This window comes from Papio anubis, chromosome 12 (genome assembly GCF_008728515.1).
Source record: "Papio anubis isolate 15944 chromosome 12, Panubis1.0, whole genome shotgun sequence".
In the NCBI taxonomy this organism is placed as follows: Eukaryota; Metazoa; Chordata; class Mammalia; order Primates; family Cercopithecidae; genus Papio; species Papio anubis.
In genome coordinates, this window is record NC_044987.1 from 112,877,930 (window position 1) to 112,899,776 (window position 21,847).

General features: G+C 39.3%; 1 protein-coding gene and 1 pseudogene across 3 annotated transcripts in view; one reads left to right on the forward strand and one right to left on the reverse strand.

Annotated features, from left to right (window-relative positions):
• Positions 1-16,599, reverse strand: part of PLAAT5 (phospholipase A and acyltransferase 5) — a 28,278-nt gene extending 11,679 nt beyond the window's left edge. For 2 of the 3 annotated variants that reach the window (XR_002516950.2, XM_003909657.4), the window contains exons 1-3: positions 16,281-16,599; positions 15,642-15,732; positions 14,207-14,312 (exon numbers count right to left, since the gene is read on the reverse strand). Coding sequence is in view for 2 of the 3 variants with exons in the window: in XM_003909657.4 (XP_003909706.2) it covers positions 14,207-14,312; positions 15,642-15,732; positions 16,281-16,428 (345 nt within the window). In the remaining variant the exon portion in view is untranslated. The remainder of the gene's footprint in view (positions 1-14,206; positions 14,313-15,641; positions 15,733-16,280) is intronic. The other variant, XM_021925635.2, reaches the window with a different exon arrangement.
• On the forward strand, positions 13,140-13,188 carry LOC116269873 (annotated as a pseudogene).
• Positions 16,600-21,847: the final 5,248 nt, after the last annotated feature.

Below are 21,847 nucleotides of genomic sequence, written 5' to 3' on the forward strand. Positions count from 1 at the left end.
AAGGTAATACTGTCCTCACAGAATGAGTTGGGAAGCATTTCATTCCTCTATTTTCAGAAAGAGTTTTGTGAAAGATTGGTAATTTTTCTTATTTAAATGCATGGTAGAATTCTTGAGCAAAGCCATCTGGGCATGAGATTTTCTTTGTGAAAAGATTTTTATTTACTAATTCAATTTAGATTTTCTAGTTTTTCTTGGCCAGTTTTATAATTTGTGTCTTTCTAGGACTTACCCAATTCATCTCAGTTGTCTAATTTGTTTGCTTACAGTTTTTCACAGTATTCCATTTTATGTCTATAAGATTGACAGTGAGCCCCCTCTTACATTCCCAATTTTGGCAATTTGAGTGCTCTCTCTTTTTTTCTTGGTTAGTGTAGCTAAAAGTTTGTCTATTTTGCCTTTCCAAAATACTGTCTTTTGGCTTCATTCGTTTTATTGATTTCTGTTTTCTATTTCATTGATTTCTACTCTAGTAGTTATCATTTTCTTACTTCTGCTTGTTTTGGTTTTAGTTTGCTTTGTTTCCCTAGTTTCTTAAGGTAGGAACTTAGATTATTGATTTTGAGATATTTTTTTCCTTTCTAATATAGGCATTTGCAGCTACAAATTTTCCTCTAAGTGCTTCAGCTGCATCTCATAAAATTGATAAGTTCTGTTTTCATTTTCACTCAGCTCAAAATATTTTCTAACTTCCTTGTTCCTTTTTTGACATTATTTAGATGTATGTTGTTTAATTTCCAAATATTTGTGAATTTCCCAAAATATCACTTTGTTATTAATTTCTAATTTAATTTCATGTGATCAAATAAAATATTTTGCAGAATTTCAATCCCTTCAAATTTACTGAGACTTACTTTATGGCCTAGAAGAAGGTCTATCCTGGAAAACATTCATGTGTGCTGGAGAAGAATATGTATTCTGTTGTTGAGTGAAATGTTTTATGAATGTCAGTTAGTCACATCAGTGAGCTGTTTACATCTTCTATCTGCTCACTGATTTTCTGCCTAGTTGTTCTATCCACTACTGAGAGTGGGGTATTGAAGTTTCCCAACTATTATTTCTGAATTCCCAATTTATCCCTTTATTTCTATCAGTTTTTGCTTCATACTTTTTGGGATTATTTTGTTGGATGTGTATATGTTTATAATTGTTATATCTTCCTGATGAATTAACCTTTTGTCATTATAGAATGACCCCACTTTTTTCAAGAATATCTCTTCTCTTAAAGTCTATTTTGTCTGATATTGGTACAACCACTCCTGCTATGGCCACTGTGTACATCAACCTATTTGTGACTTTAGATCTAAAGTGTGTCTCTTGTGGATGGCATTTAACTGGATCTTGTTCTATTAAGTCATATGATCTCTGCCTTTTTTCGGTGTGTTTAATTCATTCGCATTTAATGTTACTATTAATAAAATTGGATTTATGACTATAATCTGCTGTCAGTCTTCTGTACCTCACGTCTTTTTTGTTCCTCTGTTCCTCTTTTGCCTTCTTTTTTGTATCAAATACGTATTTTCTAATGATCATTTTAATTCCTCTGTTAACTTTTGGATAACATTTTTAATTGTTTCCTTGTGGTTGCTCTAAAGATTCCAATATGCATCTTGACTTATTGCTATCTATTTTAGATTAATACTAACTTAATTCCTGTAAAATACGGAAACTTAAAATTAGCTCCATTGCTTCTTCCCTCCTTTATGTTATTATTGTCAGATATATTACATCCATATATGTTATAAACCGAAGACAGTGTTACAAATATTGCTTTATATAAACTTTTGTCTTTTAAATTAGTTAAGAGAAAAAGGAAAAAATATACTTATGGTCATTTATATTAACTACACTTTACCATTTCTGGCACTCTCCATTTCTTCCTGTTGATTAAGATACTGTCTGGCGTCATCGATCTAATATAGCTTCATATCAGTCCCTCTCCTTTGTGCTATTACTATTATATTTATTATGTATTTGCATGTTATAAGACCAAGAATAGGATTTATAACTAGTTTTATTCAATTACCTTTCAAATTGGTCAGCATAAATGATAAAATATATATTTATATTCTTCTATATAATCACCTATATAATTACCTTTACTGGTGCTTTGTATTTCATGTGGCTTAGAATGCTATCTGGTGTGACTTTCTTTCCACCGGAAGAATTTTCTTTGCTATTTCTTTTAAGGCAAGTGTGCTAGGCAAAAATTCTCTCATTCTTCATTCCTCTAGGACTACCTTTATTTCACCTTCATTTTTGTAAGATATATTACTGGATATAAAATTATTGGTTAACAGGTTTTTTTCTTTCAGCACTTTTAATACATCATCCCACTGCCTTCTGGCCTCCATTGCTTCTGATGAAAAGTTGACTATTGTTTTTTATTGTGCAACTCTTGTATAGAATAAGTCTTTTCTTCTCTTGTTGTTTTCAAGATTCTGTCTTCGTGTTTGGCTTTCATCTGTTTCAATGACATGTCTAGATATTTACAGAGCTTCTTGGGTGTATAGATAAATGTTTTATATCAAATTTGGAAAGTGTTCAGGTATCTTTCATACAGGTATTTTTTCTGCCTTTTTATCTTCTCTCTTTCTGGGACTCCAATTACACATTTGCTGGTTTGCTCAATGATGTCTCCTTGGCCTCTGAGGCTCTGTTCATTTTTATTTTTATTTTTCCTCCTACTCTTCATATTAGATAGTTGCTGTTGATCCAGCTTTGAGTTTGCTGATTCTTTTTCCTTTTTAGGAACTCAAATTTGCTGTTAAATCACTCTAGTGAATGTTTTATTTTGGCCATTGCATTTTTCAACCCCAGGATTTTCATTCGGTGCTTCTTTATCATTTCTACCTCTTTATTAAGATTCTATATTTGATCAGTTATTGTCATTCCACTTTCCTTTAATTCTTCAAACTTGATTTACTTCTTTAAACATACTCATAATAGCTGTTGAGAAGTATTTGCTACATTCAACATGTAGGCCCACTAGGAAAGAGTCTCTGTTGACTGTTTTTGTGTGTGGGAGTCACTCTATCCTGTTTCTTTGCATGTCTCATAATTTGTTGTTGAAAAACTGGATATTCTAGGTAACATATAGTAACTGTGGGTTCTGATCTCCTTCCCCACCCAACCAGGGCTGATGGATGTTGCTGTTTGCTTGTTTGTTTGTTGTTTGTTTAGTGACCTACCTGGACTGATTCTGTGATATCTGTTTCTCTCACAGCATGTAGCCACTGAGATATCTTTTTTTTTATTTGTATTTTTTTTGAGACGGAGTCTCGCTCTGTCGCCCAGGCTGGAGTGCTGTGGCCGGATCTCAGCTCACTGCAAGCTCCGCCTCCCGGGTTCCCGCCATTCTCCTGCCTCAGCCTCCCGAGTAGCTGGGACTACAGGCGCCCGCCACCTCGCCCGGCTAGTTTTTTGTATTTTTTAGTAGAGACGGGGTTTCACCGTGTTAGCCAGGATGGTCTCGATCTCCTGACCTCGTGATCCGCCCGTCTCGGCCTCCCAAAGTGCTGGGATTACAGGCTTGAGCCACCGCGCCTGGCCGCCACTGAGATATCTGCTTAGAGGTTTTGGTTTTTTTTTCCCTTGTTTTTATTTTGTTTATTTTTATTTATTTACATTTATTTATTTATTTATTTATTTATTTATTTATTTATTTTTTGAGACAGAGTCTCATGCTGTCACCTAGGCCAGAGTGCAATGGCATGATCTTGGCTCAATGCAACCTCCACCTCCCAGGTTCAAACAATTCTCCTGCTTCAGCCTCCTGAGTAGCTTGGATTACAGGTGCCCGCCACCACACCCAACTAATTTTTGTATTTTAGTAGAGACAGGGTTTCACCACGTTGGCCAGGCTGGTCTTGAACTCCTGACCTTGTGATCCACTTGCCTCAGCCTCCCAAAGTGTTGGGATTATAGGCGTGAGCCACAGCGCCTGGTTTCTTGTTTTTAAGCCTGGCTTAGATCAGCATAGCTTAATGGTCAGCCAGTGACTGGCCAGAGGTTGAGTCACACCTTGTGCCAGGAAAGCTTCACCTTTTGTCAGTGGATCTCTGTGTGGCTTGGAGAATTCATTCAAAGTTCCAGATTTTTATGAGTCTTTAGTCTCTCCTGAATGTGAATGTGTATGCAGCCTTATGCATACCTTTCAGACCACTAGATACATGTGGTAGCTTTTCAAGACCCCTCTTTAGTTGTATCATTACCTGGATTTCCATGTTAAATTTTTGGCTGGCCTGTTGGCTTATTGCTTGTCCTAACCAGTACTGCAACCTCAAGCTAGCTGCAATTTTGGTCTTCCATGATTGTTTGTCACTGAGATAACTATTGTTTTCAACATCCCTGGGCATGGAAGTAAAGTCAACCACCTTCTGCTGCCACTGCCATTCCCTCCCACAAGCCCCGCCCACCTGGAAAGAACTTCCTTACCACAACCACACAGCTGGAGGTGAGGGGGCAATGCTAAAACTCTACAGACTTCCACTGTTCTTTCTGAAATTCTGAGAACCAGTATACTTTTTTTTTTTTTTTTTAGGCAGAGTCTTGCTCTGTTAACCAGGCTGGAGTGCAGTGGCGTGATCTCAGCTCACTACAACCTCCATCTCCCTGGTTTCAAGGGATTCTCCTGCCTCAGCCACCCAAGTAGCTGGGATTACAGGCTCGCGCCACCACACTCTGCTAATTTTTTTGTATTTTTAGTAGAGATGGGGTTTTACCGTGTTAGCCAGGATGGTCTCAATCTCCTGACCTGCCCGCCTCGGCCTCCCAAAGTGCTAGGATTACAGGCGTGAGCCCACACCCGGCCACGGATGGACTTTCTTAAATTAACCCTTCTCAATTTGTTGTATGCCTTTGGTCAAATTTCCAGTCTTTAAATAACTGTCTTTGGCAATTTTGTCTAGCTTTATAATTGTTTTGGGAAAAGAGGATTTGCTGAGATCTGCACTCAGCCATTCCCCAAGTCCTGCCCACTTGCAGGAATGAGTTGTTGTGGGCACAAAGCAAACAGTATACACTACAATATTTCATGGAAGGAACTGAGGCCAAGAGAGAGGAAGTGCTTTGTCTAAAGTCCCACAGCAAGTCCATGGTCGAGCTAGGACCAGAACCACCCCTTTGCCCCTGCCAACAAACCAACTCTTTCTTCTGCCTTACTCAAAGGGAAAATGTAATGGCAGCCATATATCCACTAGAGGGCGCCCCAAACCAGGCTTCTCACCCAGAAAGCAGCATGATATTGCAGGAGACTTCAAACTGGACTTCATTTTCTTTTGCCATAAGCCCAGGGAGAGCAATAGGGATATCCCCCACCATAAAACCCGGAAGCTGGTAGTATACAAGAGATTGAGAGCTAAGAGTTGGGAAGACAGCATGTGAGTGATGTAGACGGATACAGAGGAGCAGAAAGCAGCCAAGAGAGTAAGTGAAGAAAGGGAAAGTGGAGGAGAGATCTTTCTCATCCTTTGGAGAAGACTAAAAAGGAACAATAGCAAATAGTATTTTCTTTGTGATTCAGATAGCAATAAGAATATATTGCTTGAAGCAGATGCCTCTGTCTTCATAAATGGCAAAGGGATCAGAGAACAACGTTTTAAAATGTTCATAAGAAAGTCTGAAGTTTAAATATTTTGATGCTCATTTTAAAAAATCAAGTCAGGTTCAACATTTGCATGTGCAGATGCAGGTAAACAGTTAAATTGCCTTTAATTGATAATTTAGGTATATACAGATTTTTGATTCATAGATTGTCTGATTATTTTTTCCTTTCAGACATAGGTAAATGAGAGAGGAAGAGAAGTTATTTAACCTAATTTCTTTATATGAACATATGTGCCAAGCTGAGGTCATTTCTGCTATTATACACACATGACAGGAAAGCCCATAGGCCCATCCTCACTGTTACAGTAACGTAAGGACCATTACTATCTAAGTCCTGACACTGGTCAGGAAGAAAAACAGAAAGGCCCATGGACGAAAGATGAACAAGAAGTGAAGAACAGGTGCCAGAGCTCAAATCAATCCAACTCAGGCTATTATTTCTGGCATTGATCAGGGTGAAAGGAATGGCAGTAACAGTAAGATTATGGGACAGGTTTTCCTGAGTCAGTCCAGAGGGAAAGCCAGTTGACACGTTATGTTACTCTTGAACCAACCCCTGACTCCATCTCACTCTACCTGAGCACAGACCCCAATACCTTAGAGTCCTAACCAATGCCTTTCACCCACCATCCACGGTATGTAGTGGAGGGCAGGGCTCGCAGAGTCGGCCAAGCCAGCTGGACAGTCACGTCTGTTCTTCGTAGGAACATGCAGTCTGTTCTTGGCCATCCCTCCACCTTGGACACACTTCCCCACCAACCAAATAACCAGTTACTTCCCACCCAACATGACTAGGTCATTTCCAATGACAACAAACAAGCAGTCAATTAAATCCTTGTTGTTGTTTCCTGGAAAACTGACAGCAAGAAGATAGCCCAATTCATTGTGAGGCCAGTCTAAGTCAGAAGAAAGCTCACAAAACCCAAGTTCTGTTCATCAAGGATGTCGAACGAGCTTTGTGGCACAAAAAACAGAAGGCTCAGGGATTGGAGAAGGAAAGAGGAGGGAATTTTGGAATTTTAGATACTTTCTTTTGCATTTTAATACTCGCTCATCTGCAATTTTGCCACTGGATGGGGTAGTAAGGTGTAAAACTAAATGGGATTCACAGAGACTTAACAGTTATCCACTCTCTTGTTAAATTTCCTCCCACTGTAAATCGATTATATTGAATATTGATTCTCAGCCTTGGTTACAAATTGAAATCGCCTGTGGAGCTTTAAAAAGTTCAGATCTGTCCGGAGAACAGCCTAGGTGCCAGAGTTTTAAAAGCTCCTCTGGTGAGTTTAAGGTGTAGCCAAGGTTGCAGTTATACTGGGGGCTTTTCTACAGTCCCATCCTTTCCTTTTTCTTTAACATCTCTCCAGCATTTGATGAAGTTCTGCTAACTTCATGAGCCACAGTGTAGCTGTCGGTATGTTCCAGAGCTGCCTCCAATCCCAGCTGATGCTGCCACCTTCAATTCCAGGTGAAGATTTTGCTGCCATTTGTCTTCGTGTGATTGGGTTAATTCAAAAGCCTTGTCTTCAAGCTCTTTCTTTTATTAATACTTGTTCAGTTCTATTTCCTACGCACTTTGTATATCTCTAAGTGTGTCTTTCTTTTCCATAAGTTGTGATTATTTTTTATTTATAATATCTACTTTTTCTGGAGCATTTTTCATCCATATCCTGTATTGTCTTTAAAGTTTTGTTTAAGTTGGTTTTCACCTTTCTCTGGTATCTCCTTGAATAGCTTAGTAATCAACCTTCTGGGCTGGGTGCGGTGGTTCATGCCTATAATCCCAGCACTGTGGGACGCCGAAGCAGGTGGATCACCTGAGGTCAGGCATTCAAGACCAGCCTGGCCGATATGGCAAAACCCCTCCTCTACTAAAAATACAAAAATTAGCGAGACATGGTGGCACATGCCTGTAATCCCAGCAACTGGGGAGGCTGAAGCAGGAGAATCACTTGAACCTGGGAGATGGAGGTGGCAGTGAGCCAAGAGTGTGCCATTGCACTCCAGCCTGGGTGACAGAGCAAGACTCCATCTCAAAAATAATACTAATAATAATCAACCTTCTGAATTCTGTTTGTCCCTTTGGAATAAATGGTCATTTCAAAGCTCCCTGTACGTCTGCACAGGCTGGCAACCCAGCTCTGGCCCTTCTCCCAGAAACAGGCACCCACTTAGAGAAACTCCTCTTTTGTAAGGCCTCCTATCTGACAAAGACAAAGAAAAAAAAAATCAAAAATATGAACAAAGCCTCCTAGAAATTTGGGATTATCTTAAATGACCAAAACTAAAAATAATTGGTGTTCCTAAGGAAGAAGAGGAATCTAAAAGTTTGGAAAACACATTTGAGGGAATAATTGAGAAAAACTTCCCTGGCCTTACCACAGATCTAGACATCCAAATACAGGAAACTCAACACCTGGGAAATTCATCACAAAAAGATCATCATCCAGGCACATAGTCATCACGTTATCTAAAATCAAGACAAAGGAAAGAATCTTATGAGCTGTGAGGCAAAAGCATCAGGTAACCTAGAAAGGAAACCCTAACAGATTAACAGCAGATTTCTCAGCAGAAACCCTACAAGACAGAAGGGATTGGGGTTCTATCTTTAGCCATTTCAAACAAAACAATGATCAGCCAAGAACTGTGTATCCAGCAAAACTAAGCTTCATAAGTGAAGGAGAAATAAAGTCTTTTTCAGACAAACAAATGCTGACAGAATTCACCACAACTAAGCCAGCACTACAAGAAATGATAAAAGGAGTTCTAAATCTTGAAAGAAAACTTCAAAATACACCAAAATAGAACCTCCTTAAATCTCACACAGCCTGTAAAACAATAACACAAATTTTTTAAAAAAGATATTCAGGCAACAACTAGCACAATGAGTAAAACAGCACCTCACATCTCAATACTAACATTGACTGTAAATGGCCTAAATGTTTCACTGAAAGGATACAGAATGGCAGAATGGATTAAAATCCACCAAGCAAGTATCTGCTATCTCTAAGAGACTCACCTAATGCATAAGGACTCACATAAAAGGGGTGGAAAAAGATATTCCAAGCAAATGGAAACCAAAAGTGAGCTAGAGTAACTATTCTTATATAAGACAAAACAGACCTTAAAACAACAACAGTTTAAAAAGATCAAGAGGGACATTATGTCATAATAAAAAGATCAGTCCAGCAGGAAAATATCACAATCCTAAATATATGCACCTAACACAAGAGCTCCCAAATGTATACAAATTATTACTACACCTAAGAAATGAGATAGATGGCAACACAGTAATAGCGGGGGACTTCAGTACTCCACTGACAGCACTAGACAGGTCATCAAGACAGAATGTCAACAAAGAAACAATGGACTTAAACTATACCCAGAGCAAATAAACTTAACAGATATTTACAGAACATTCCACCCAGCAACTGCAAAATATACATTCTTTTCATCAGCACATGGAACATTCTCCAAGATAGACCATTTGATAGGCCACAAAACAAGTTTCAATAAATTTAAGAAAATCCAAAATATATCAAGTACCCTCTCAGACCACAGTGGAATAAAATTAGAAATTAACTCTGAAAGGAACCCTCAAAACTATAGAAATACATGGAAATTAAGTCATCTACTCCTCAATGATATTTGGTCAACAATGAAATCAAGATGGAAATTTAAAAATTATTTGAACTGAACAATAATAGTGACACAACTTATCAAAAGCTCAGTGACACAGCAAAAGTGGTGCTAAGAGGAAAGTTCATAGCATTAAATGCCTACATCAAAACAAAAAAACAAAAAAACCCTCTAAGGTTACACCACAAGGAACGAGAGAACAAGAATAAACTAAACCTAAATCAGCAGAGGAAAAGAAATAACCAAGATCAGAGCAGAACTAAATGAAATTGAAGCCAAAAAAAAAACAAAAAACAAACAAACACACACACACACACACACAAAAGATAAATGAAACAAAAAGCTGGTTCTTTGAAAAAATAAACAAAATTGATAGACCATTAGTGAGATTAACCAAGAAAAGAGAAGAAATCCAAATAAATTCAATTAGAAAAGACATGCGAGATATTAAAACTGATACCACAGAAATACAAAAGATCATTCACACACACAAACTAGAAAATCTAGAGGAGATGGATAAATTCCTGGAAATATGCAATCCTCCTATATTAAATCAGGAAGAAACAGAAACTCTGAACAGATGATAACAAGCAGCAAGATTGAAACAGTAATTTTTAAAAATTAACCAGACCAGACAGATTCACAGTTGAATTCTATCAGGCTTTCAAAGCATTGATACCAATCTTACTGAAACTATTCCAAAAGACAGAGAAAGGGGGAATGCTCCTTAAATCGTTTTATGAAGCCAGCATCACCTTAATACCAAAACCAGGAAAGGACATAACAAAAAAAGAAAACTACAGACCAATATCCCTGATGAACACGGATGCAAAAATCCTCAAGAAAATACTAGTTAACTGAATCAAAAGCATATCAAAAAGATAATCCACCATGATCAAGTGGGTTTTATAGCAGGGATGCAGGGATGGTTTAATATATACAAGTCAATAAATGTGATACATCACACAAACAGCATTAAAAACAAAAATCACATAATCATCTCAATAGCCACAGAAATAGCATTGGCAAGATCCAGCATCCCTTTATGATTAAAAACCTCAACAAAATCAGCATAAAAGGGACATACCTCAAGGCAATAAAAGACATCTATGACAAACCCACAGCCAACATTATACTGATTGGGGAAAAGTTGAAAGCATTCCCCCTGATAATTAGAACAAGACAAGGATGCCCACTTTCACCACATTTATTCGATATAGTACTGGAAGTCCTAGCCAGCACAATCAGACAAGAGAAAGAAATAAAGGGCATCCAAATCAGTAAAAAGGAAGTCAAACTGTTGCTGTTTGCTGGTATGATCATATACCTAGAAAACCCTAAAGCCTAATCCAAAAAGTCCTAGAACTGGTAAATCAATTTAGCAAAGTTTCAGGATACAAAATTATTGTACACAAATCCAGTAGCCCTGCTGTACACCAACAATGACTAAGTTGAGAATCAAATCAAGAACTCAACCCCTTCTACAACAGCTGTAAAAAAAAAATAAAATACTTAGTAATATACCTAACCAAAGACATGAAAGATCTCTACAAGGAAAACAAAACACTGCTGAAAGATATCACAGATGACACAAACAAATGGAAATACATCTCACGCTCATGGATGGGTAGAATCAATATCGTGAAAATGACCACACTGCCAAAAGCAATCTACAAATTTAGTGTAATTCCCATCAAAATACCTATTCACAGAACTAGAATAAAACAACCCTAAAATTAGTATGGAACCAAAAAAGAGCCCACATAGCCAAAGCAAGACTAAGCAAAAAGAACAAATCTTGAGGCATCACATTACCTGACTTTGAACTATACTGCAAGGCTATAGTTACCAAAACAGCATGGTACTGGTATAAAAACAGGCATGTAGACCAATGTAACAGAATATGGAAACCAGAAATAAAGCAAAATACAGCCAACTGTTTTCAACAAAGTAAACAAAAACATAAAGTAGAAAAGGACATAATTGGCAAGCCACATGTAGAAGAATAAAGCTGGATCCTCAACTCTCACCTTCTATAAAATTCAACTCAAGACGGATCAGAGATTTAAATCTAAGATATGAAACCATAAAAATTCTAGAAGATAACATCAGAAAAACCCTTCTAGACATTGGCATAGAAAAAGAATTCATAATCAAGAACCCAAAAGCAAATGTAATGGAAACAAATATAAATAGATGGGACCTAATTAAACCAAAAAGCTTCTGCACAGCAAAAGAACAATCAGCTGAGTAAACGGACAACCCACAGAGTGTGAGAGAATATTCACAAACTATGCATCCAACAAAGGACTAATATCCAGAATCTGCAAGGAACTCAAGCAAATCAGCAAGGAAAAAAACAAACAATCCCATCAAAAAGTGGGCAAAGGACATGAACAGGCAATTCTCAAAAGAAGATATATAAATGGCCAACAAACATATTTTAAAAACTGCTCAACATCACTAATTATCAGAGAAATGTAAATCAAAACCACAATGCAATAATACCACCTTACTCCTGCAAGACTGGCCATAACTTAAAAATAAAAAAATAATATGTGTTGGCATAGATGTGGAGGAACACTTACACTGCTGGTGGGGATGTAAACTGATACAATCACTATGGAAAACACTATGAAGACTCCTTAAAGAACTAAAAGTAGAACAACAATTTGATCCCACTACTGGGGTATCTAACCAGAGGAAAAGAAGTCATTGTATGAAAAAGACACTTGCACATCCATGTGTATAGCAGCACAATTCACAACTGCAAAAATATGGAACCAGCCTAAATGACCATCAACAAATGAGTGGACAAAGAAAATGTGGTATGTATACACACACACACCATGGAATACTACTCAGCCATAAAAAGGAATGAAACAATGGCATTCACAGCAACCTGGATAGAACTGGAGACCATTATTCTAAGTGAAGTAACTCAGGAATGGAAAACCAAAAAATCATATGTTCTCACTTATAAGTGGGGGCTAAGCTATGAGGGCACAAAGGCATAAGAATGATGTAATTGACTTTAGGGACTCGGAAGGGAAGGGTAGGAGTGGGGTGAGGGATAAAAGACCACGCACTGAGTACAGTGTACACTGCTCAGGTGATGGATGCACTAAAATCTCAGAAATCACCACTAAAGAACTTTTCCATGCAACCAAACACCACCTGTTCCCCCAAAACTATTGAAATAAAAGTACAAATAAAGATGTATCAAATATGTAAATGTAAAAAATAAAACTATAAAATATCTAAAAGAAAACAGGAGAAAATCTTTGTGACCTAGGCAAAGGTTTCTTAGATACGACATGAAAGGCACTATTCATAAATAGAGATTTATATGAAATCATATTGTATGTCCACTTCTTTGTCTCCTTCTTATAACTATTTTGAGTGACATCAATGTTGTTGCTTTTTATCAATAGTTCATTCCTGTTTATTACTGAGCAGCATTTCATTGCATTTCCTTTTTATAAAAGGAAAAGCTGATACATTGGACTTCATCAAAATTCAAGAACCTGTTCTGAAGAGACAAGCTACAGATGGAGAGAAAATATCATAAAGTATTTATCTGATGACGTACTTGTATAGAGAACTTCTGGAGAACTCTCAAAACATACAAACCAATAGGAAAAAATGGGCAAAAGATTTGAACACTTCACCAAAGATTATATATATGGATGGCAAATATACACATGAAAAGATGTTTAACATTATTAGTCATTAGGAAAATGCAAATGAAAACCACAATGAGATACCAACACATCTATTAAAATAGCTCAAATTTAGAAGATTTTCACCATGCCAAATGCTGATGAACTGGAACTCTTATATACTGCTGGTAGACAGGTAAAATGATACAACCACTGTGGAAAACAGTAAGTTAAGGTTAGAGGTCTTTTAGAATTTGTCTAGCGGGCTTGGAGAGCCCCAAAAAAGAAAAAAAAAAAGTAAGGAAAACAGTAAGTTAAATATACATCTACTATATGACCTAGCCATTTCATTCCTACATATTCACCCAAGAGGAAAAAATACACAGTCTGCACAAAGACTTGTACATAAATGACCAAGCAGATTGTGATAGTCAAAAACGAGAAACAACTCAAATGCTCAATCAACAGATGAACAGATAAACAAGAGTGGCATATCCATGCAATGAAATACTGCTCAGTAATAAAAAGGAATGAACTGTTGATAAAAAGCAACAACATGGATGTCATTCAAAATAGTTACCTGAAGGAGACAGACAAAGTGCACATACAATATGATTCCATATAAATCTCTCAAAATGCAAACAAATCTATGGTGACAAAAAGCATATCAGTTGTTGCCTGGGGATAGGAGTGGTGTGGGAAGAGAGAGGGATTACAAAAGGCACAAAGAAACTTTTGTAAATGGTAGAGATTATTCATTATCTTGATTGTGGTGAAGATTTCATAGGACATATATATATAGATGTCAAAATGTATCAAATTGTACACTTCCCTGCCATATACATATGCCAAATGTATCAAATTGTATATTTTAGATATGTGGAGTTTATGTCAATTACATCTCAATAAAATTGCTTTAAAACAAAGCATAACTAACATCCCAAATCAGGACATTTATTAGACCGTCTAAACCAAGCTTGTCCAACCTGCAGCCCACAGGCCACATACAGCCCAGGACAGCTTTGAATGTGGCCCAACACAAATTCGTAAACTTTATTAAAACATTATGACATTTGTGTTTGTGTGTGTGTGTGTGTGTGTGTGTGTGTGTTTTAAGCTTAACAGCTATCGTCAGTGTTAGTCTATTTCATGTGTGGCCCAAGATGTTTCTTCTTCTTCCAATGTGGCTCAGGGAAGCCAAAAGATTGGACACCCCTGGAAACAAAGTAAAATACAATATGTAGAGAAGTTGCCAGGAGGTTAAAGATAGTCACTTTGAGAGTTCTTGTTATACCTACCTCAGCTGCTTGCTTTATTAACTTGCCTTTATTCTCAGGCTTGGGAATTGAACTCCAGTCTGCTTTCTGGCTGAGTGTGGTCTCCAAGCTAACTACAGGCTTCTCCCTGAATGATTTTGTAATCACATAGTTAACAAATATCACTATTTCACAATTATTAGAAGATCTGTATTACAGATTTGTGATTTTTAAGATGCCTTTCGGTTTGGAGATTGTAGGGAACGTTTCCCCCCAAGCTTGTGTCTGTGAACCCATTAGAACTTGTTTCTGTGAACCCAGGAGAACTGCTGTTGGCCGGTTTTCTGACAATTGTTTAAATGCTAATGATAGCAAGAAGCAGTTTTGGGGTTTTTTATTATTTTTTAATTTGCTAATAATCTCTTTTTAATGTTTGTCAAAGTGATACTTGCACATGGTTGTGGTTGTTGTTGTTGTTGTTAAGGAACCAGTACATAAGAATTTATAATGAAATGCAAGGAGCCTTCCTTCTTTCCCTTCTCATCCCAGCCCTACTGCCCAGAGGCAAACCCCTTGAACTCTAGAGCTCCTTCTTCCAATAATTAGCTCCAGATTTCTAAGAAAGCTTGACAAGCCACAGCACTGTAACTGCAAGTAATATGAATGAAATCAGTATATTTCTCCCTTGAAACAAAATGTTACAGGAGGGGACAGAAACAAAAGGCAAGAATAGGCTTTTAAGCATATTAAATGAAGGTAAAGTAGAGTAAAATACAGTAGAGTAAAATACTTCAAAGCCAAAAGATCTAGGTTTGAATCCTAGCTCTCATGATTGCTATCCCACCTTGAGCTAGTAAATTAATGTCTGACCCTCAGCTTGATTATCTTTAAAATAGAGATGAAAATATGTCTCACAAAGGTGTCATGAGGGGGAAAAGAGACAGCACATATAAACATCTGGTATACCACCAACTCAGAAATGGCTTTTTCTTTACCTTTTCCCATGCTTTAAACTCTTCTCCAGAAAAAAAATAGTGTATGGGGCAGATGGGACACCCCTCATTTTCACTATAGCTCCTCTCCAAAATTTCAGCCCCTCAGAATTTTTTAAAGCAGCAACCATCATGTTGTTAATGAAAGTGAATTCAGGAAATCTGCCAAAGGCTGACTCATTGCTCATTGATTAGTGAGACCAAGGACAATATTGTAAGCCTCCTGCTAAAGCCATTCATTTCTCTGAGGTCTAGAGAATGGCCTTGTGGCTAGAAACAGCTGCAAGGCGTGCCTGTGGCCGACAGGTCCCAAGCCCAGTACAATCTGTTATCACCCAGGATCACACCAGCCTTTCCCTTGCTGGGTAGCAGCTGGCTGGTTCACACGAAAACCACCTCTGGGTTTGCTTTACAGAACTGCATTCCAAGTCAGTTCTTCAAAGGACTTCTTCCACCCAAAGACCTCATCCTTACAATCTTCTTACCCTTGCTGGATGCTTCTGCCCTGTTCTAATGTGCCCGGCCTAGGCTGCTTGGCTGGGAGCTGGACCAACGCTGCGGATCCCACGGATTCTTCTAATTCAAGGGGAGAAATGCTATTTAGACCTGTGAAAGGAAAGTTCGAGCAAGCACCTTGGCCGCTACGGAGAGTGGGCTCAGAGCTCAAGTCCAGCATCGTGCCCGGCTCCTGGTTAGGCCTCAGGAAACCTTGGGATGAATGGAGAGGGTTGTGGAACTAGGTGCTGGAGCGGGTTCAGTTCCTCTGCCAAAAGAGAGACTTTGGAATTCCTGGGGACGGAATCGGGGAGAGCATGAAGAAGGGCGCCTCGCCTCTGTCCTAAGCCAGATGGGAGGAACCTCTGCAGAGCGAGAGCCGGTCTTAACGCCACCCTCCGGAGCTGCCACCACTGCCTCACCTCCATATAAAATACGGCAGGAATGAGGGAGTGGCTGCCTGGCTCGCTTCGATTAGCTTTATAACAAGCGGTCGTTCTGAAACGTTCGCTCATGATGGCTAACAGACAACACAATCACCAAATGTCTAAGAAAAGGAGCTTTGAGGGTAACGGCCCGCTGGGACCTGAAGGACAATTGCGGAAACGGCCCCCATTCTCGGGGCTGACCTGAGTGGGGCGCAGTTGAACGTCTGGGCGCAGGCTGCTGGTCCTTGCGCCCGGTACCGGCGGTTCGCGAGGCGGGTTTGGGGCGGGGTGGGGGAATCCTAGGGAGGCGGGGCGCGTACTTCCCCCGGGCGCCCGGGCTCAGGCCCATCCCGCCTCTGCTGCCTCGCCGGCCCCCAGGCCTTGCAAGGGACTACGCGCCTGGCGAGTTCCCGGTCTGCGCGGCCCCTGGTGGGGGCGGCTCGGGGAGGAACCGCGGAGGGGAAAGCGCCGCGGGCGGCAAACGGCAGAGGCGCGCGGGGTGGCGACAGTGGCGCGGGCGCAGTGAGCGCGTCCGAGGACAGAGTGGGGCAAAATGGGGCGCTTAGAGGCCGGGGAATCTGTGGGTCTTTTAGCGGGAGGGGGGCGAAGGAGTTATTCGTTTCGGGGAAGGTCATGGAAACAGCAAAGGCTCAGAGGTGGTGCCTAAACTGGCTGGAGAAGCTCAGCGGTTTGGAACAGAGGCGTGACATGGAGGGGTAAATGGAGACCAGATTAGGAAGCCTTGGGAGGCACCATCAGGAGTTAAAATCGTGAACAATTCAGTTATTTTGTTTTAAAAAATATATAGAAAATGAAATCTACACATACGTGACAGATAACATAAGAAAAAGTACATGGAATACACATGTTGCCGTCTTGCCAATGTACTTTAATGTAGCATTTTCTCCTTGTTTGGACTAATACCTGGGATTCTTTGTCCTACTCCAAGAAAACTAAGGAACGGGACACAGGGTGAGGTGGGAGTGAAAGTTTCATAACCGAAAGTAGAAAGCTCTCCACAGTGAGCTGAGTATGCAAGTGGATTGCCCTGTTACAGCTGAATTCAAAAGCTTTTGCAAGAAAACCTCTTATCTCTGTAGTAGTTTGAGTAACTTCTCTTATCAGTAAAGCTGTCTTATCTTATGCAGCTGTGGGTATGTGTCTATGCAAGCACAAAGCACCGCCTTTTTTGTTTGCATAACTGTGAGTTTGTTTTAGGTTAGCACCCCTCCTCCCTGTGCAAGTTCCCACCATGTATATGCCTGAAAAGGGGAGGAAACTTTCCTGGGAGCTCGCTAATTATGAAAGAACAAAGGGCTTCTATGCTGGACCCTGTCTGCTTCTCTGTGTGCAGGTGCAGCCTGAGTTTTTTACCAGGTTGTTTTATTTTTGCCTGTTGCTGTGACTTTTCAGGCAGGCCGCTTCTGCAGTGAGTCTTCTACACTGATTTTCTCTTTCCTTCTCCCTCACACATCGTTAGGAAACATAATACAATTACTATCCACGACAAAACCATCCTACTTAAGAAATGGAACATTCCTAGTATAGATGCTCCCACCTATGGTTTCCTTCCTTATCCCTTCTCCCTCTGCATGCCCAACTTCTATCCTGACCTTTGTGTCTGTCATACCCTCACTTTTTAAAATAGTTTTTTTAAATCGTTTCTTTGTATCCCTAATACATCACTTCGTTTTGCGTCTCTGTAACTTTATAAAAATGGTGCTATGGTCTGGGTGTTTGTGACTCCATAAATTCATGTGCTAGAATCCTAACCCCCAAAGTGATGGTATCAGGAGATGGGCCCTTTGGTCATGAGTGGGATTCATAAGAACCCTTATAAAGGAGGTCCTGCAGAGCTATCTAGCCACTCCCACCATGTGGGAACACAGCAGTTGCCATCATCTCATAACTGACACCAGTCCCTCACAAGACAGGAATCTGCTGGTGCCTTGATCTTGGACTTCCCAGCCTCCAGAACTGTGAGAAATAAATTGGTGTTTATAAGCCACCCAGCCTATGGTATTTTGTTATAGCAGCCCAAATGGACTAAGACAAATGGTATCATGCTGTTAAGTTCTCTTCTGCAATTTTCTTCTTTCAAAGTTGTTTCTGTAATACATACACAGTGCTGTATAGTCCTGTAATTCATTTTCACTACAGTAAAATATTCCACTATGTGGCTATACCACAATTTATTGATCCAGCGATAAAGCCACTTGGTGGTTTGTTGGTTCTTCTTTTTTTTTTTTTTTTTTTTTCCAGTTTGGGGTTGGAAACAATTGAAAAGGACCCAATTCGTATCCTGGTGTACGCATGCAGACACCCCACAAGATGTAATACCTAGTAGTATACGCAAATATCCAACTTTACAATAAAACACTAGAACTGTTTCCCCAACTGGTGGTCCCAATTTCACCTCTACCAGCAATGGGTAAGAATTTTTAATTTACATCCTCACCAACACTTAGTATTGTCACACTTCTTGATTTTTCCAGGTAGGTAAATGTAAGATAGTATTTCACCAGAGTTTTAATTTGCATTTCCCTGATCACTAATAAAGTTGAGACCTTAACATATATTTATCATATTCCCTCTTTTTAAAAGTGCCCGTTCATGTCCTTTGCCCATTTTTCTTTAGCATTCTGTTCTTTTTGATTTGTAGGAGCTCTTTGTATAATCTTGATACTCATCTTTAGTCAATTATACTTGTTTACACACATTTTCTTGCAGTTCATGGCTTGTCTTTTCACTTTCTTCATGACGTCTTTTGACAAATAGAATTCATGTATTTTCTTTTGTGGTCAGCTCCCTATCTTTTCATGAAGTCTTTCTTGCCCTAAATTCAGAAAGTGTTCTCTCATATATATATACGTGTGTGTATATATATATATATATATTTTTTTTTTTTTTTTTTTTTTTTGAGATGGAGTCTCGCTCTGTCACCCAGACTGGAGTGCAGTGGCGCTATCTCAGCTCACTGCAAGCTCCGCCTCCCAGGTTCACGCCATTATCCTGCCTCAGCCTCCCAAGTAGCTAGGATTACAGGCACCCACCACCATGCCCAGCTAATTTGTGTGTGTGTGTGTATTTTTGTATTTTTAGTTGAGATGGTGTTTCACCATGTTAGCCAGGATACTCTCGATCTCCTGACCTTGTGATCTGCCTGCCTCGGCCTCCCAAGTACTGGGATTACAGGCATGAGCCACCATGCTTGGCCAGATATTCTCCTATGTTTTCTTGAAAATGTTTTTAAATTTTGCCTTTTCGCTAATCCATTTGGAATTGATTTTTGTATATGTGGAAGGCAGGGATCCAACTTCATTTTTCTTCATGTGAATAATTATCTCAGCATCAGTTGTTCATAGTTTCCACTTCCTCATGGATGAACAAGGTCACCTCTGTCCTGCATAATGCTTGAATGAGCAGGGATACTGTTGATTCTATTCAGTTTCACTGATAAATGTATCTGTCTTTTTGCTTCTATCATGTAATTTTAATTGCTGCATCTTTATGATAAATTTTGATGTACAGATATCTCAAGATCCCACTCTCAACCATGCTTGAGCTTTTGCCTTTCATTGTAAGTTGCAAAACTAGTTTGTCAAGTTGCTCAAAATACCCTATTGGCATTTTGCCTGGAATTACAGTAAATCAATAAATCAGCTTGGCAATTGTGGCATCTTTACAAAAATTGTTTCCTTCAGTTAATTATGTATTCTGTCTATTTGTTAGGTTTTAAAATATTTCAATGAATTCTTCTAATATTCTTCATAAATATCTAATCTTAGTATATTGCATTTTTCTCTCTACTCATTTGGAAGTTTACACTGTTTTCTTTTACTTATTGCCCTTGAAATTTTAAAATGTATGCTTAAGTCTAAAATTAATATCCTAAACCATCCTCTGAAACAATGTAAGGAACACTTTCACTCTAATCTTTCCTGCCCATGCTGTTTTAGTCTGCCCCTTTTTTGTCCCCAATTCACATTATTATTACCATTGTTATATTATGCAGACATTCATTTAGATTTGCCTATATGTTTGCCACCACCTTTGCTCATCATTCCTTCTTGCATCACAAACCTTCTGTCTGAGGTCACCTTTCTTCCCAAAATACGGATGGGCCTTGAAGGTCCTATAGTGAAGGTCTATTGGTCATTAACTCCTGGTTCTCATGGTGCTGAGATGAGGACCTCAGGGCTTCCTGGGACAACATGTGGAGGAGCTGAGATGGAGAAGCAGAAGGACTTCTAATTCTGGAAGGGCCTGTTAAATTAAGCTTAGCCTAAACCTCCTCCTTACGTATTTTAAATTCAGCCTAAAGGTTTCTCTGTACAGAGTGAAATGTAACTTAACTGGACGTGTAAACAGACTAAAATCTACTCTTGTGCCAACTACCAAGTTTTAGCCAACTGTTCAAATCATGTTCAAATAAGGCACAAGCCAAGCTGTAACCCATTCAGCTGTTGCTGTACCTCACTTGTTTCTGTATATCACTTTCCTTTTTCTGTCCATAAATCATCTTCAACCATGCAGTATCACTGGAGTGTTTCTGAATCTTCTATGATTCGACAGGTTGCCTGATTCATAAATTGTTCTTTGCTCATTTAAACTGTTACATTTAATATATCTTTCTTTTAACAGGCCCAAAGGGAGACCCAGGGGCCTCTCTGGCGGTGGGGGGTGAGAGTCCTCAGTGGCAGAGAGTGTTGGAATGAAAGATCTTGCCTGCACACTGTCTCTATGGAGACCACATTTGCAAAGGCCCCCAGCACAAGAGCTAGAACTACACAGAGCTGGAGGGAGTCCATGGACTGTCCCACGGCACACTAGAATCTGTCACCTCTGTCCCTTCTCCCTGCTGCCAACTGCAGAGGGAGGAAGAGGTGGTGTCTTTGAGGTGGACATAGTAGCTCCTGCCATCCTTCTATTCCAGGGTACTGCAGTGGGAGGGAGGGTGCCCAAAGGAGCAAACCATGCTCCCCACCTCCAGGCCCTTAAGCGTGCATCTCACCTGCCACTAATAGGATATGGTATCAAAAGCTTAACATTAATTAAGTATGACTTTTGTTTTGAATTTCTACTTTTTACTATGGACATGTTCACATACATATGAAAGTGAGAAAGAAAAGAAGTATTTTGTTTGAGAAATACAAGCCTCCTTTAAATTATTAGACCCAGAGAGACATTGGAATGAGAAGCAGTCATGTCTCACTGCCCCCTTAAGCTTAGTAAGGATTTCAAAGCTGCTTGCTATGCAGGATCCAGACTGAGAACCCACATAGCTTGCCACCCTCTGGATTATACCCACGGCGCCTCTATTGTTTTTTTGTTTTGTTTTGTTTTGTTTTTTGGTTGGGGGGGATATTCATCCCTTCAAGGATTTATCCTTTGTGTTACAAACAATCCAATTATATTCTTTTAGTTATTTTTAAATGGACAATTAAATTATTGACTATAGTCTCCCTATTGTGATATCAATACTAGGTCTTATTCATTCTATTTTTTTGTACACATTAACAATCCCCCCTCCCTCCCACCTTCCCACTACCCTTCCCAGCATCTGGTAACCGTCCTTCTACTCTCTATCTCCATGAGTTGAATTGTTTTGATTTTTACGTCCCACAAATAAATGAGAACATGGGATGTTCGTCTCTCTGTGCCCAGCTTATTTCCCTTAACATAATGACCTCCAGTTCCATCCATGTTGTTGCCAGTGAGAGGATCTCATTCTTTCTTGTGGCTGAATATTATTCCCTTGTGTATAT